Raw genomic sequence first — 17,127 nt, 5'->3', positions numbered from 1 at the left:
TCCTGAGAGTCCACCGGTACCTGACTCGACTCCGGAGAGTCCACGGGAATTTGACTCGACTCTGGAGAGTCCTCCGGAACCTGACTCGACTCCGGAGAGTCCACGGGACTCTGACTCGACTCTGGAGAGTCCACTGGAACATGACTCGACTCCGAAGAGTCCACCGGAACCTGACTAGACTCCGGACTGTCTGTGAAGACCTGAAGCACCTTGGCTTCGGGCACTGTCTCTGGAACGGTCTCGGGCACTGCATCGGGAATGGCCTCAGGCAACGCCTCGGTAGCGGCCTCGGACACTGCATCGGGAATGGCCTCAGGCACCGCCTCGGTAGCGGCCTCGGGAGCGATCTCGGGCACTGCATCGGGAACGGCCTTGGGCACCGCCTCGGCCTCTGGAACTGCCTCGGCCTCCGGTACAGCATCGGGCGCCACCTCGGCCTCTGGAACAGCATTGGGTACCACCTCGGCCTCTGGAACAGCCTCGGGCACCGCCTCGACCTCCGGAACAGCCTCGGGCACCGCCTCGAAGGATAATGAGGGAGAAGGATAATGAGGGAACAAGAGAACGGTGGGGGACAATCAATTACACAACAAGGAGGAAGGTGACCAAATAAGGGAGGAGGAAGTGATCTGGTGACAGACACCGTGAGCAAGGAGGACATCTAGTGGAACCCCAGGGAACAACAACCCAGACACTGTGACACTATCCTTTTTCGGGATGTAAAATGCAATCCGAATATAATTCCATTGCATTAATGAATACATAAAGTGTCTCAACTACCTCAAAGATAGACTACCGCTGAAATAGATATTAAAAAATGACACCTATCTCTGTGACAATACAAGGCTCTGTCAAGGCTCTGTTAAAGGAAAGGACGCTCGTTTTAGCCAATCAGAAACGCCTGTTGGCTGGCAGGTCTCGAGAGGGCGGGGTTTCAGTTGAGATTTACAAAGAGACCAGTGTTTTAGAAAACGACTAATAGTTTACAATACAACACATACCTGTATGTAGCTGACGGAATTTATGAATTTTCAGTAAATCTAGATGACTTACGGAATGTCTTTGTTAAGTACTGATATAGGAGAAGGTTTTTCAAAAACTTTAGATTAAATGAACCAGTTGCTTCATAAAATAAAATAACGATTCAGTGTCCCCATGATACAAACATGTCAAAATGCTGAGGATATCAGCTGGTAAAAAAATATGTTGATTGGCATGTTCTGCCAAATAATTTTGTAATAATGTAATATTTTGTCAAATAAGTGCAATATATATTAGCAATAGCAAATATAAATATAATTTTGTAGCACTTTATTTGTGTACAAGCTTTAACAAAAGCCTATTGAAATTTCTACTAAATGTTTATGTACATAAATTCTAAAACTGATTCCAGGTCAGTTATTAATTTATTATTTTAGAATGTGCTTGGTTTACCAAACAGCTTGTAAACACTATACCAAAAAATGTTTTTTAAAAAGTTTTTAGAAATACTCTTTTACTTTTTTTTTTTTTTTTTTTTTTTTTATGAACACAAATTATAAAGCTGATTTGAGATCAGTTATAACTAACGTTAGGCATAATTTTTTGGTTTCGCAACAGAATGGCTAAGCTGAAATGACGTCACTTGGTGAGTTTATTCGCCCTCCGAAGCATTGATTGGAAACATCGAAGGATTCATTTCCTTTGTTTAGAGGTGACAGCCATAAAAAGGACGAAGATAATCGCTTCCACCCTTCATGCAGGCTCTTGTGAAAACAGCCATCTTGAAAGAAAACAGTTCAAAACAGGCAGCACTTTAACGTGAGTGACCCGTATACACACAGAGACATGCCGGTGTCCTGATTACACACCCCAAAACACATGCATACCTGTTGGATCTCAGGATTTAACAGTTCTTTCTCGTATATCCTGCAAATGTATAAACATGTTTAGTATGTGGTACAAGCCTTTTAATTCGTTATGCCTTATTTAAAAGCAATTGAATGCTGCCTGTTTATTATTAATAGTTTGCATGAAACAGTTTGAATATTGATTTGCTATAACACAAGCAACTGTCTGATTTTCACAAACGCAGATGAGCAGATCAGATCATTTAGATGTGTCAGTAAAACTATCATATGTTTTTGTGTTTTGCTTTACTGTGTTAATGCTTTTGACGGCCAGGCATTTGGTAGAGATTGTTGTTTGGTCACAGATACTGTGGAAAAAGTTGGCACAGTTATCAACCTAAAATGTGCAAATACTGGTTGATATGTCCATGACTTGAATCAGCTAATGGAGCTGTCAAAGGATACATGAGATGTTAAGATTATAAGCATGATGCATGGTTTTCACTGTTCTTTTATGTTGAGCCTAAAGCTTGTACTTGTTTCTTGAGGACTGTGTTTATCTTATTGTGCTTGTAAAAAATTCAGTGCGATGAATCTTTGAACCGTCGGACATCCAATGCAATCTGAAATAGCAGACTTATTATGAAAAACTAGAGGCCACAGGTCATATTGGTTTGTAGCGTTTGTGAGATAAACAGGAGCCTGTCTGTGAACACTGAGGGAGATAGGAAGTGTAATACTTTAACCTCTCACTTCTTGCTCATCTTGTGTGGCAACATTTTATCGGTGAGGTGAGGGCCCTCAGGTAGATAGTGCAAAAACAAAAAAAAAAAAAACACAAAGGCACATCAGCAGGAGAAAGAGAGGCTCGGAGCACTTGTGGCCAAACCAAGAAGTTTTTGAAAACAGAGGACGAAAGGAATTTCAGCAAAATGAGCCAAGTCACGTCGCAGTTGAAGGAGAGACAGGAAGATGAAAGCGGCTGGAAGACTGACAGAGGACATGAGGGTAGGAGAGGCGTCACCGCAGGAACCATCTCACACTGACAGGATCTTAACCAGGAGATGGCATCAAACTTGGCTAAACAAACCTGCGTGTGATGGCTAAAACAGACAGATGTCAATTTTAGATTTAGATTTCTTATGGTATAAACTGATAAGTTTGACTGCTTATGCAATGCATAAATCAAAATACAGGTAAAACACCTGTCAAAATAAATGCGGAAAACGGCTCCTTAATTATATAACAGTCATTGGGCTGTGTTTCTGTGGACTTTTCTTAGTGTTTACGTTACTTAAAATGTTATAGTTATTCTTTCCAATGTTTTTTAAAGTGTACTTCACAAGATCATTCTAATATACTAATTTACTGCCTAATTATCATCAATTATTGCTTGTTCTCAATTATAAATAATGACTCTTGTTATCATCAATGTAATCAATGTAATCATCAATGTTGTACTGCTTAATATTTTTAGAATTTTCTTTTTGAATGGACCGTTCAAACCGCATTTATTTGGAATAGAAATCTTTTGAAACATTTTGCATGTCTTTACTGTGACTATTATTTTAATGTGTCTTGCTTTATAAAATACATTTATTAAAACCAAAAAGTATATATTACTAACAAGTTAAATTGAGAAGCTTCATCAGGCTTTAGTTAGCAACCTGATTTGGTCAGATGCGTTCGATCATACTGAATTTTATTTTTGATGTATGAAAGTAGTTCATTTGGACGTCACAACACAAAAATAACTTTTTACATTGCCTGAAACAAACATTTTATAAAAAATCTATATAAAAAAAAAAAGTTTTATTTGAATGTCTTTAGTAATTTCAGAAACAGTTTGCAAGATTTTAATATGTTTAATTTGCGTGCCCGAGAGCAAAAGTGGAAAATTATTATTTGTAATGAATTTAAAAATAGGCCAATTACACACATTCAGCAGAATTATTGTTCCCGTTGAAAAATGCATGTTTTCCAGCTGTGTTCCCAGTCTGTGGTTTGTTCAACTGCTGGTTTTTTTCTGTATGCCACAGGCTGTAGAGCGCTGTAATCAGTTTAGAGCGTCAGCATTTCCTGGGAGATGCAGTCGTGTGTGGAATAGAATGTAAAGGCTCATTTACTGTGAATAAAACTGCCATGATTCCACGTCCCCTCCCTGTGTTACGTGGATACCACTCTGCTGTGGTAACCAACCAATGAGGAAACTGCTGTTTTGACTGCTGTCTTGGCTCACAGAGATCCCATCAGTTGTTTACGCCCTTACGGTGTCTGGGTGGACATGGGTGATGAATGCTTTCAAAATCCTTGTCAAGGACTCTGTTTTTGTATACAAACTGTACTCACATGTACTCACCAGCAGGTTTTTACAAGTTGACAATGAATGATGATTTGGGATAAAGAGGCATGTATTTTATCATTGTTAATATAAGCCATTTGTTGTTTAATATCCTCAAGAAAAAAAATGGTGGTGACACTATAAAAACATTGTTCTGTATTAGCATCCCAATCAGCCCAATATGGCCACAATGGCTCAACCAATTGCATGAGTTCACACTCCTTAAAATAAAGATTTCATTCCAATAGGGCGTTTACAAAGTGATTCCAAACAAGACTGAATTTTTGGTTCCACAAAAATCCTTTCGGTGAACAATCCTTAAAACAAACCATCTAAAGAACTGTTTTGCACTATAGAGAACCATTTTGTGCGATGGAAAGATTTCATGTAAGTTAAAGGTTCTTCATGAATCCACCAATGCAAATAAATAACTTTTATTTTTGAGAGTGTAGGATTTTTCTTGTGTGCAAAAATGGCATATTTCGCCTTTAATATTATTCCAAATTCTTTTTACGAAGGATGAAACCAAACTTTTAGAAGTCACAATTATTTTTAATATAAAACACCTTTAAATTTCACGCCATGAAGAATCAAGAAAAAGCACCTTCGTAATTGCTTCCAAAGTGCATTTTAGGAAGGACTCCAGCTTGACCGAACGAACAGTTTTTAGTTCATCTCTTCATACAGGAAATGTAGAGAACATGCATCACAAACACATCTTACAAAGTCCCCCCCCCCAAAAAAAACAGAACACAAAAAGAACAAGAGTGAACGAGTCTGGGGTTGAGTCAGTCTCCTTGATGCCAAATGGCACGTAGACGAACAGCAGTCTTGATGGGTGAAATTCATCAGACAGCTTTGCAGTTTGGGGTTGGAAAGAACAAAGCCCCTCCCTCTCTTAGATGGGTAGCTGAAGAAAGAGGAACGAGAATGTAGCGTAAGGGACGAGCAAATGACCAGGCAGATTTAGGTGGCAATGAAAATGTGAACTTGGTGTGCGTGTGTTTGTTGTGATTCCCACTTTAAATGGGAATACATTAGGGTTTTTGTTCAATGCCAAGACTTACATATGCATGTTTCTGAAAAAGACAAACAAATACACAAAACTACAGTTGGGTTTAATCTGTTTCCTAATGGTTTTAATCACAGGCTCAAAGCTGATCCTGTTCAAAAAGATATCAGAATTGAATAGAATCTTTCCATGTATGAGTGGAAATTGTTTTTGCAAAGCTAGATCTCTTCTACCATCTCACCCATCCCCCCCCCCCCCCCCCAAAAAAAACCATATGGCTTCATACGGATGCTCGTGAAGTGAGTCCAAGTGAGAATGTCAGAGAGACGCCTAAATTAACTTCTAATTGGCATCCTATAAAATCCTTTCTCAATTAACTAGCACACATGAGAGTTGTGGGTCAGACCACAGATGCGACTGAGGTGACGGACGTCACCTTGTTTTCTTCCGCCCAAGGCTGTAAGTTCTGCAGGGCGTAAAGCGAGGAGTTGTGTAGGCAGAGAGGGTCTTGTTGGAGCGGCTGACTCAGGGTCTTCTGAAAGGCCTCCTGTTGTAGCTGCAGCATCAGACGGTTGGCTTGCTGTCGCTCAGCCTCTCTCTCCTCAGCGGTCTGCCTCCTGTCATCAGAGACGCATGATTGAAGTCAACATGATGTGCAGTGACTGAGACCCTTTTCAAATACAAAAGCAGATTATGTCAACTAACATGTTTATCTGGTGCAGGTCCTAGGCTGGTTTTAATTACCTTGAGAGATCTGAGCTTTCCACGTACACAAAAGAGATGCCATGCCTTTGTGAAAAATAACAATGTTATGACTGAAGTCATTTTGAATGGAACACATGAATGTTAATGGTTCTGTACATTTAATAATGCCTTGAATGTACACATGAGGAGCCTATTGGAGCTGTCAGCGTAAAGATTTGAGTATTATTATATAACAGTACATGACAAAACAATTATTAAATGCTATTTTAATGGTCGGGGGATCTAATATGTACTTTGATAGATCAAAAATGATTAATCTTTCTACCAACTGCATTAACTTACAAGGATAGTTCATTCAATTTTTTTTTTATTTTACCATCATTAACTTCATGGCATGTGTCACTGATTGACTGTGTGGGGGGAAAAAAATGTCATATGTTTGGAATGACATGAGGGTGAATAAATGATGACAGAATTGTAATTTTTGGGTCAACTGTCACCAAAATGTATTTAATTTGAATAAACAAAATGTTGAAAGGCACATGAAGGAAGCATGATTTCGAAACACAGAGGGAGCATCAACAAACAAGCAAATTGAAATGGTTTCTTCAGGCAATGTTAATTAATTGTTTTTTATTGTTTTAATTTTTGCACCAACAAAGGATTTTAAGGTTCAAAATAGCTGAAATAGCAAAAAAAAAAAAAAAAAAAAATTTAGATTAGGGCAATTGAAATCCAAATATATACTGAGGTTTTTTTTTCTGACATAAATTATAGAATTGCCATTTACTTATAATGCTCTATTATTATTTATTTTTTAAATCTTAAACAATTATAAAAGGTGTGATCACTAACAGCATGGGGAAAAAATGAGCAAAAGCTAGAAACAAATGTGTGCTGCATTTCACTCCAGGTTTTCCAGTTTTGTTTCGATGTATAATATTCAGCTAGTCTAGAGACACTGAGAATGAAGGATGTATCTGTGTGTGAATCATATGGATAACAAGCCTGTGATCAAATGAGCCGAGTGCAATCACATTACAGTGATGCATTTAGCTGTGACGTGTGCTGGACGCCGGGCGGCAGGTATGGAGCAACCATTTAGACCCTCATGGTGGACAGATTTTGTCATGAAAGATGAAGTCATTAGGCTGTGTGATTCCATGCATTCACGACATGTCGGTTCATTTTGAAATAAACTGTTCTCTGTGTTGCTGTTGATATTCAGGTTTGATTGGTATCCTGTTGTGAGGTAAGATTTACCAGAATTTCTAAAAGTGACCGCGCTAGTGAATGTTTCCCAGCAGCTTTCAGCAGATACAGATAATTGCTGAATTAAGTTGAGCCCCATGAATATTGATGAGCAGGCATACTAAAGCAACTATAATACATTTTTATTTGTTAAAGGCCATGACTCAGCTTCATTATAAATAAATCCCCTTCAGCCAGCTCTCTCCTCTGCATATTGCAGCCTGTTGGTAAAACCAAAGGTAAGTAAGCCAGCTCTTAATTAGATCGGGCACTTATTTGCTCCAAAAAAGCCAACAGCAAAAGGTTGAGTAGATTATGGGGAAAGGATGGACATGCTCTCAATTATTCAGAAGTATAACTTCAGTACTGCATGGACAGCAAGTTTCCACAGAGCCTTTTAAGAGCTTGGACGTTTCTGCTGGGTCAAGGCAATTGGTGTTCAATTTAAAATAAATAAACAAATAAAAAAGGAAGCCTCTGCAAATTTACAATAGTATTTTTTCCACTAGGCCCCAAATGACCTCTTCACTGAAACTCAGTTCTGACTAAATTAATTGCTATTGGGATTTATATCTAATCAGGTTTAGCCAACAAAAAAATGATCTGAAAGCCTTGGATTCACATTCACCTCCATTTCGTTCTTCTGTTTTGAAACCAGGTTTTGACCTGAGCGTCTGTCATCTTCAGGGCCTTGGCGAGAGTTGCGCGCTCCGCGGACGCCAGATACTTCTGCCGGTGGAAGCGTTTCTCCAGCTCACAGATCTGCACGCGGCTGAACGACGTGCGGGGCTTTTTCCGTTTCGGTGGAGTTCGGTTCTGGTACGGATGGCCGATCCGTCGTGTCACGGAGAACGGTGAAAGAGCAGCTGAAAAACAAGATTTAGGAGTGAGTATAAGTGAAAAATATTTGCATTCAATGTCACTGAAAAGAATAATATTCACAAAACAACATATTTTGGAAGGTCTTCCAATTTGATTAAAATAGTGAACATTTTTACAAGTTTTTCGAATTCAATGTATTTTTTAGTAATCTTTATGGCATCAGGTAGCCTAGACTATACCATCATAACAGTGGAAGTAAATTCATGGTCAGTAGGGCAGAAACAAACAACCACCAGAAGCATCACTGTTGATGTAGTGGTCTTTCTGAGTCTATTCTGAAATATGTATTTAATTAGATTGATAGATAAAAACAAACATCACAATAAATGATACTGATGACACGTTATTTTGAGTTGCACTTAGAACCTTAAGGCTACATTTTAAACCATGCACTGATGTTTAACATGATTTATATCTGTGATCAGTTTTCCTGAACGCAACATAGTTTGTTTAATGTACTGTTGCTATAGTTACCTCAGCTGAACACAAGTTTTGTTCTTGAGGGTCTTTTTTAAGTGTAAATTTGGGGTCGTGATGTCAATCACTTTTAACTTCAGTCTATGCATGGATGAATTGTATTCCAGGTTTATATCACACATAGTGTTCACAGCAGTGAACTCAGGCTCATTCCTCATTCAGTCCTTCTGTATTGTTTATTCATTATTCATGGTTTTACAACAGAGGTATTGATTGTTGCATTTCGAATTCTTTGTATGCATTATTTTAGCTTCTTTCACCTTTCCCCTCCTTCATGTTTTTTCCCCTACTAATGTTAGTAGAAGCAGCTGTGAATAACCGATGTAAACACGTTGGCACCTTTCCTAGATGCAAGCCCAATTTGACAATATGCCAATATATCACTTAATAGAAATGTATATACATATGTGTGCATGTGTGTGTGTGTGTATATATCCTGAGGCCTCTAAATGTATTTGTTGTCCAACTGTTTTTAGCTAGGACAGTGTTTATGCACCTGAAAGCAACCTTCAAACAGCATCTGAATAACGATGCTACATTAGCAGTTTGTGGCAAACTATCCTCACCATTTGGTGAATATGATAAGGATGTATAAATTCAAGATTAAGAGGACCAAATGTAACATAAGTATCATCCATTGGAAAAACTCATATGTGTCAGCCATATGTTCACATATAGTCATAATTATTAATAACATATGATTTGTGTGTAATATGTTATGCAAAACTATAAATAACAAAATAAATACACTTAAATTTTTTTAAATAATTTTGGCCTTCCCTGCACCATAGGAAAAATGTGTTTGTATGATTCAGCAGAAGCCAAAATTCATATCGAACAATTTGAACATCTGATGACTATATCTGTGTAGTGTTGTGTATTAAACAGTTTTGTGCAAAAAAAAAAAAAAAATCTAATCAAATAAAAAACAAAGTAAAACTGTTACCAAAATATCACATTGCATAATTTATATAGAATATAAAATAACTTAAAAAGTTTGGTCATGATAAATTGAAAAAATAAAATTGGACCAGAATAACAAAATAACTCAACAGTTCACTGTGCAAAAATCTGTTTTTAACTGAGTAAACCAAGGGAGTGACCTTCGGCCAGAGGTGTTTTATTCTGAACTTGGGTCTTGCCAGGTTGGCTGGCCATGTGTGAAGACCGAGAGCCAGTTTTCTGTTTGGCAGGCTGGAGTTCAGATAATACCATGTTAGAGATCTGTAAATGTCTGTACTCAACCACATTCATTCACGTTCTGTGTAATTCAAGATTCATCGTTTGCTCTCAGAAGAACTTCTCAGCAGTTCACACTGGTCAGGCTAGGACTCCTCAAGGTCTGATATGAGGCCAGTCTTACAATGAATCTGTTTTGGTCAACCTCAGAGATGCTTATTTTATCGGTGTAACTGAAACAATAATAATAATAATAAATAAATAAATAAATTAAAATAATGATAATGATAATAATAAAACAAGGTGTCATGATTGTATTAATTTACTTATTTTATTTTGATTAAAACACTCCTAATGTTTAGTTTGTTAGTTTATTTGTCTCATTTTATTAGACAAGCCAGTAAAAAGGCTTCTGATTGGATCAAGCGCATAGACTCTTCATTCCTTTGCGTAATTAGATTTTATTGCTTTTAATTAAAGCTCTGATCTTGAGTGACAGGCGGCACGTGTCATCATCAATTAAACACACCGGTAATGAATCTAGAACGTTTGACATCAAAATTATAAAGCTAAATTAGTTCAGTTATTTTTATTATATATATATATATATATATATATATATATATATATATATATATATATATATATATATATATATATATAAACATATTATATGATACACTCAGGATGTTTGTTTTCGATGGTCACAGCTTATACATTTTTTTTTTCTCCTTTCCCCTTCTTCTATAGGCTATGTCAGGTGTGCCGATTGGAGAACAAATCTAATAACAAATTTCCCAGAAACACTCCTCCGCAGATACATATGTGGGTCAAATGGAAACAAAAACAATCCCCGTATTCAGTCTCGACAGCAGAGGGAATTCTAAATGATAAGTCTGGGTAATAAAATTTATGGTGAGCACATCAAAAAATCAAAGCTTGCCTTAGAGAATATGCGACCAGTAATAAAATCAGTTATACGTGATATCACCTTCATGCGACAGCGCCTGCCTTTCCCATTGCGCATATTACCTTTGTTGAAATCTAATAAATATACATGTAATGGTTTCAAAGCGCGATATTGAAATGTAACATGGGCATTTGTCGCTATTTGAGGCAAAACAAAATGTGCCTTTAAATTTCCACTCATGCTGGGAATTGAAATATCGAATAGAATAAAATAATTGTCAGGAAATGCCATAAACCGACCGCTCGAGAGCCTCGTCTTCCCTTCAGACACTGTCACCATGGCTACACGGCCTCGTCTCAGTTTCATAATCATTTGTATTTATGGGTGGGAAAGATCATTATTGTCATTTCAGATAGAGGGGCATCCACATGCAATTTCATTTTCCAGTTTCTCCAAGGCCAGTGCTATCAGATTACGACCATCACCTGCCCCTTGTTGTGATGCAGCTGGACCCAACAGCCCTCTCCAGCAGCGGTAATACAAATAAATGTACCTACTGATGAATATACTGTTATGTGACTGAGTCTTTTCAGAGCACGCGCGGAAACAAATACAGAGCGTTTGAATTATAAGACACGTGAGTTTTTCTCGTGTCAATGCAGATTCTGGTATTGTGTGTATTTGAAAATGCTGCTCAGTAAGAGCATGCATTTTATTTCCACAGTTATATATAGCTGGTTGCACATAGCAGTTGTCACCAGGAACCGAAAAGCCGTGCGTAAAGGCCGTTACCATCACCAGAGCACCCGTGTTTATTGAGTGGAGAGCTACTGATCTGTTTATGCATTTCTGGATTTTTTTAAACTTGCAAACTGCCAAGGAGTCAATTAACAAAAAAACATGTGGTATAGCCTTTCATCGCCTCCCAGACCGGCATGAAATGTCCGGCCTGCAGTGCATATCGAGTCTCAGGCCTATGCGTGCACCTGTACGCGCCGTGACACTTGTGGTGAAAATATAAACCTATTTCAGACAGGCATCTCGACTTGTGCATTGTGACTAATATAAGTGGCTCTGGTTCCTTCGGATTACGCTGGGACAAAGGCACCAAATTAATTGCAACTGAATTGAAAATGAAATGACTGTATTAGATTTTATTTTTATGCAAATGCAGATTTTTTTAAATATGCTTATAGAACTATATATATGCTTATTATTATTATTATTATTTTCTATTTTTTATGTTTATATATACTTCAATGTGCAGTGTTAAACATCCATATTTCTTTTCGGCGCAATTCAAAGGCACGGAAGAGATAAAATATTATAAATGAGTGGCCCAAAGTGACTATGAGTAAAATTGATAAGCATATTTACAAAAGAGCTTTTGCAGTTGACATATCATTTTCTCATTTGAATAATAAATGAGAATAGAGCGGATTTCTGAATATTTAATGCGCAGAAATCTATATTCTTCTTAATTTTCATCTCACTGTGAGTGACGTCATTTGAAGACGCGAACTGACCAAATGACGAGACACAAATAACGTGATGCATATATTTTCTTATTATATCTTGGCATATATATATATTTTATTAAAATATAAATTAAAATATATGAAAATGTGTATATAAGAGCACTGCTATAATAATAAATATAACCTATAATTTTCTTTTCTTTTTTCCTGTAACCATGCACAGGTTGTTGATTTGTTTTGTTTTTGTCCCAAAATCCAAAAATCGTCCTCTGTTCGATCTCTATTGGTATTACGTTTGCGTATAGATTAAAACGATTTGTCAACATGCCATTACGCATCAATGCTGGTTGTGGCAACATTTAGCTCCCTGCAAACACTGTATCATGATTCATTTGTCTTAAAGGTTCAGAAAGACAGTGGCTCAAGAATATAGACGTGACTTGGTGTCATATAAAACCATTCCACACGAAATTATGATTTTGAAAGCCACTGTGTTTTTATGAGTAGCACACGTGTATAATATCCACGGCCGAGATCATGATGCTGGGTCTCCTGTGCGCATGATCGTCGTCTCTCTCAAATAAAAATGAATTATTGTGCTGGTTTAAAGAGTGTCTAGTGTTACTCCTCAATTTTCAGATGTGTCGAGGAGTAAAGCTAGTTGACTGTTTAAAGGGTTTCCGATATTAATTCACTGTGCAGAGATGTTAGATATCAGATTTGTGTTGTTGTAGTTGTTTTAACAGAGAAAAAGAGTGAAATTTAAATATAAACACCTAATATTGGCACTAAAAAATAATCCTCTAAAACAAAACAAAGCAAAAATATTTTAGAGTAAAATACATGTGGTTCTAAAAACAAAAGGTATCATAAAATAATAATAAAAAATACAGAGTTATTATATTCCATTATATATTACTGTATTTAAACTTGGATATTACATTTTAGTAGTAAAATAATACCTTGATGTATTTCTTATTTGTAAGGTTTATATATATATATATATATATATATATATATATATATATATATATATATATATATATATATATATATATATATATATAAGCTAAATTAATAAATGTAAATCTAAAGGTGCGCAGTAGATTCAAATGATATTTATTTAAGAAACGGCAGCGAGTCAAAAATATTTAAGTAGAAATAGGGGCCTGAAGATTTAAGGACACTCTTGAGACTTACTTTTGTATTTAAAAAATAACAGTATAAATAGGCTAAGTAATTTCAATACAAAAATACCAGTAGCAGTTTATTTTTTTGTTTTATTTTATTATTTATTTATTTTTTGTTTGTTTTTTTTTTATTTTGTTTGGCGAAATTTATTACATCATCTGCATTTTTAATGCAGTTTAATTTATAGAAAATCGCTTTCGAAACCTGCTGAAATTTATCAGCTATTTAAAAAAATATATATAGGCCTATGTTCCGAGCTGATGAGACAATTTTCTTATTGTTAGCGTTGCCCTTAAAAGTCAGTCTTCGTTGATGTTGGACAAAATTATACCCTTTTTTTTCTAACATAAGCAAACTGGGGCAGCCTTTCTTTTGGCAGGGCTGTAAATATTTTTAAGTCTTACCGGTCAGTCGATCTTTCGCAAATCTTCTGCTGCTCTCCATCCAGGGGAACGTGAAACTGGCGGGGCTGCCCATGCTGGGTACCGTGTGCACGGAGGGTATGCCCGGTGGATGGGCAGTAGTCGGCGGGTGAGGCGCGGATGGCATGGGTCTGTGGGCCGGGACGCGGATGACACCACCTGCGTTCCCTGAGTTCACATTAAGGTTCATATTCATGCTCACATTCATGTTCATGTTTACGTTGTAGGAACCTGCCAGTCCCGCCGCCATCGAACAGGCCGGATTGTACACGCTGTTGTAGCCGTTAGCGTAGACGTTAGGCGCGAGCGCGTAGTCCGGGTCGCCGGTTCGGCTCGGCAGCATGCAACTACTCGGCTGGTCGGAGCCATTGAGAATCTGATCTATTCCAAAGCTGATGGGTTCGTGCTGCTGGTGGGTCTGGTTCACCTCTTCGATCCCCGTGTGCTCCATCGTCTTTCTGTTACGCACAGCTTGGAAGGTTACGATGTTTAACTCCTAAAACTTCAATGCAAAACAAATTATTCCCAAATGAACAGAACTGATTAAAAAAACAAAAAACAAATATTCTTCCTTGAATTGCTCAGAGCCCGTGCAATTTTATATCGGTGCCATTTAATGCACGAAAACAGCGAAGAACAGAAATCACATTGACATCTTCACGATTAATTCAGCGTTATCCAACACTTTCTTGCATTGCGTCTGGCTCCTTTTCAGTTCCATGATGATGCCTAAAAAAGCAGCTCGGCAGTAGAAAGGGGTCCGTGCTCACTGATAAATCCCGAAGTGATGAGTTGCCAAGTTGTAGCAAACAAAAGTGACGCGTTTCTGGAGTGGTGCTGTACCTCAGAAAGGCGCACGGCCCGGACCTGAGCTCATTATTGTTATTTGAAGTGAAGTGTTAACTGTCCGATACGTGCATATTAATTGTCGTGAGCTGAAAATGTCCTGTTCACGCTCCTCTTGAAGTGATTTCGAGCAGGTGAGGCAAACCCCTTCTGCCCAAACTCTGTCACGCGCCTCTCCATTGGCTCTTGCGCACTTCTGTAGAGACAATGCCTCGCGCCCGCACCCCTCTCTTAAAGAACCCGCTTCTGTTTTTCACCAGAGCTGTTTTGTTGTAGCTCACGTTGAAATATAAAATGTTTCATGCTCCTAAAAAAAAAAAAATTATTAAAACATGATGACATAAGTAATTTGGAATAATCTTTTTTTTTTTTTTTGAAGAATAAGCAGTGAAGCCTTTTTCGTGTTTTAAAAACATTAATTATTTGGAGAAGAAGAAAAAAGAAAAAAATTTTTATTACCAAATCAAAATCACTGTGGTGTAAACAACTTGCAGGAAGCCATTTTGTTGTCATGTGACAAGAAAGACAACTGTTATGACTCTGTTATGAGTCAAGGTCAGTCTGATCACATGCAATATCACTTTTGGACCTTTTTATGAAAATTCATATTGACTAAGAAAACGTTTTGATAATCTTATTTATTTAATATTTCTATTTTATATTGAAAAAAAAAAAAAAATATATATATATATATATATATATATATATATATATATATATATATATATATATATATATATATAAATTTTATGCAGTTTATTACATTTATGTTTTAATTTATTTTGATTTACTTGATGCTTACCCCACTTTTTGTACTCAATTAATTTTACTCAGTAATTAATTGTACTTATTTTTTAGTCATTACATCCACACTTTTATTGAATATGTTGTGGAGACAGCTGACCTAAAAATTAACTTTCTTATATTCACCCAGGTGAATTGACAAGTAAACATGGAATTTGAGCGGCAATGGTAATGGCATTGGGTTGTAATAATAAAAGCAGGCTTCAATTCTTTCCTGTTGTGAAAGCTAACATCAAAATGACTTGTAATCCAGAGGGTTGATGCTGTTAATTATCCCATGAAATAAAGGCCAAAATGTTTACATCAATTCAGAAAAAAAGCTCTTCAGGTTCTGTCAGGGGTACGGAAACATGCAGCTCTACACATGGCAATGCGTTTGCTTAATCAAATGAAACTGAATTTCATTGAAGTGCACTAGCCTTTGGGTGCGTAAAATAAAGGGTGAAGCCAGAGAAGCGTCAGTTGCCTTCAGTGATGCAGAAGCAGATCACAGTGTGATTGGCGCAAATAATTTAACCTTTTTTCGCCCGAAGCTACAGTGGAAGATTCTCCGCGTTCAATTCAATAAAAATGAAAAATGGCTCATAATAAAACCCGAAAGCAAGGAAAACGAATTTAATATATCATCGTTTTATTACGTACTTATTTCAGCTTTCGCACGAATAAAAATATTTCTCCTCAGCACAAAGTGGCTAGAGGGAAGCATAAAAATCAATTTTCTGAATACAAAGCTGTGTCAATAATAAGCGCTCGTGTGTGCGTCTCAATAGAAGGAAAACATGTTGTTGGTTCTCAGTGATATCGAATAAAGCAAGCCGGAGTCGTGGCTTTTTAACTGCACAAGGTCATGTTGTGCAACAGCAACAGATTACAGTCAGGCTGTAGTCTAGGCCTATCAAAATTGGTTGATTTTCTCCAACATGGAAAAAAGCTGATCATATAGGCTTGCATTGTATTTCTTATCTTTGGTTGAAGACGCTTTTCAGAAATGATGATTGGATTTCGTTGCCTTGACAGAGTGATGATGGTGCTCAGACAGAAGCATTCACGTGCAGCGCGCTTTTAAAGGCCCATCGGAGGTCATAATGATCAGACCCCTCATCACGAGACAGTTACGGAATTAAAAACGAACTCAATCATAATTAACAGTCAGAATGAACTATTATTCCCTGGTTTCATTTCCAGGATTTCGTCCTTATGCCATTTTGTGTTCTTATAGACACATATGCAATTTTAGATCTAATTTCTTGCACATTCATATTCATCTATTTTTTCTTATTTTCCCTAAGATTGCTTTATTTTAACCACAACTATTATCGGACTAAATGAACTGTGTTGAAAATATTTTAATTGCGTTTCCCTCTTGCTGTTATTGAGTTGAATTAAATTCCAGAAGCATACGGTAGCTACCCCGCGTTCTCGAGTTGTTTTCGTCAGCAGTGAACGTTAAATAAAATTACATTTTCGCACGGAGGCAAAATATTACCTAATGGTTACTAATTGGTTTAAGTTGCAGGCTAATTATTTTTAAGACTAAGCAGCGCTCAAATGATTGAAGCTGACAAACCGCGCCTACCCAACTCTTGTTTCATTTCATTAAGGGCAATGGAGTGTTAAATCCATTATTTAAAGTCCTGTTAAAACATTGCAATGTAGAATCAAGACTGAAATCATATTTTCAGATGAGAAAATCTGAAATGCATGCCGGGATGTTGTGAAAGCGAACTTCTAAGAATCACTCTTCAGTGAGTTTATGTTGTTAACTTATTTAATTTTTTATATTGTGATTTTGAAATAAAA

The 17,127-nt window shown here is 37.0% G+C and overlaps 1 protein-coding gene and 1 long non-coding RNA gene across 3 annotated transcripts; one reads left to right on the top strand and one right to left on the bottom strand.

Moving 5' to 3' along the window:
- The first annotated feature begins 1,604 nt into the window (after positions 1-1,604).
- On the top strand, positions 1,605-11,150 carry LOC128027040 (uncharacterized). Its single transcript, XR_008186607.1, has 3 exons — positions 1,605-1,800; positions 7,797-8,024; positions 10,427-11,150. It is a non-coding gene; the product is annotated as an uncharacterized LOC128027040 (long non-coding RNA).
- On the bottom strand, positions 4,702-14,755 carry LOC128027039 (T-cell leukemia homeobox protein 3). Of its 2 annotated transcripts, XM_052614360.1 has the most exons (5): positions 13,660-14,755; positions 7,767-8,004; positions 5,927-5,971; positions 5,619-5,799; positions 4,702-5,080 (listed from the first exon to the last, which is right to left on the bottom strand). In XM_052614360.1, the coding sequence occupies exons 1-5, from the start codon at positions 14,126-14,128 to the stop codon at positions 5,069-5,071; spliced, it is 945 nt and encodes a 314-aa protein (XP_052470320.1). In that variant the 5' UTR covers positions 14,129-14,755; the 3' UTR covers positions 4,702-5,068. The 2 variants fall into 2 exon arrangements, with proteins under 2 accessions (XP_052470320.1, XP_052470321.1); XM_052614361.1 differs by lacking the exons at positions 4,702-5,080; positions 5,927-5,971 and having other exon boundaries at positions 5,583-5,799.
- Positions 14,756-17,127: the final 2,372 nt, after the last annotated feature.

This window comes from Carassius gibelio, chromosome A14 (assembly GCF_023724105.1).
Source record: "Carassius gibelio isolate Cgi1373 ecotype wild population from Czech Republic chromosome A14, carGib1.2-hapl.c, whole genome shotgun sequence".
Classification (NCBI taxonomy): domain Eukaryota; kingdom Metazoa; phylum Chordata; class Actinopteri; order Cypriniformes; family Cyprinidae; genus Carassius; species Carassius gibelio.
The sequence above is the reverse complement of the archived record's forward strand: the minus strand, read 5'-3'. Positions and strand labels throughout refer to the sequence as shown.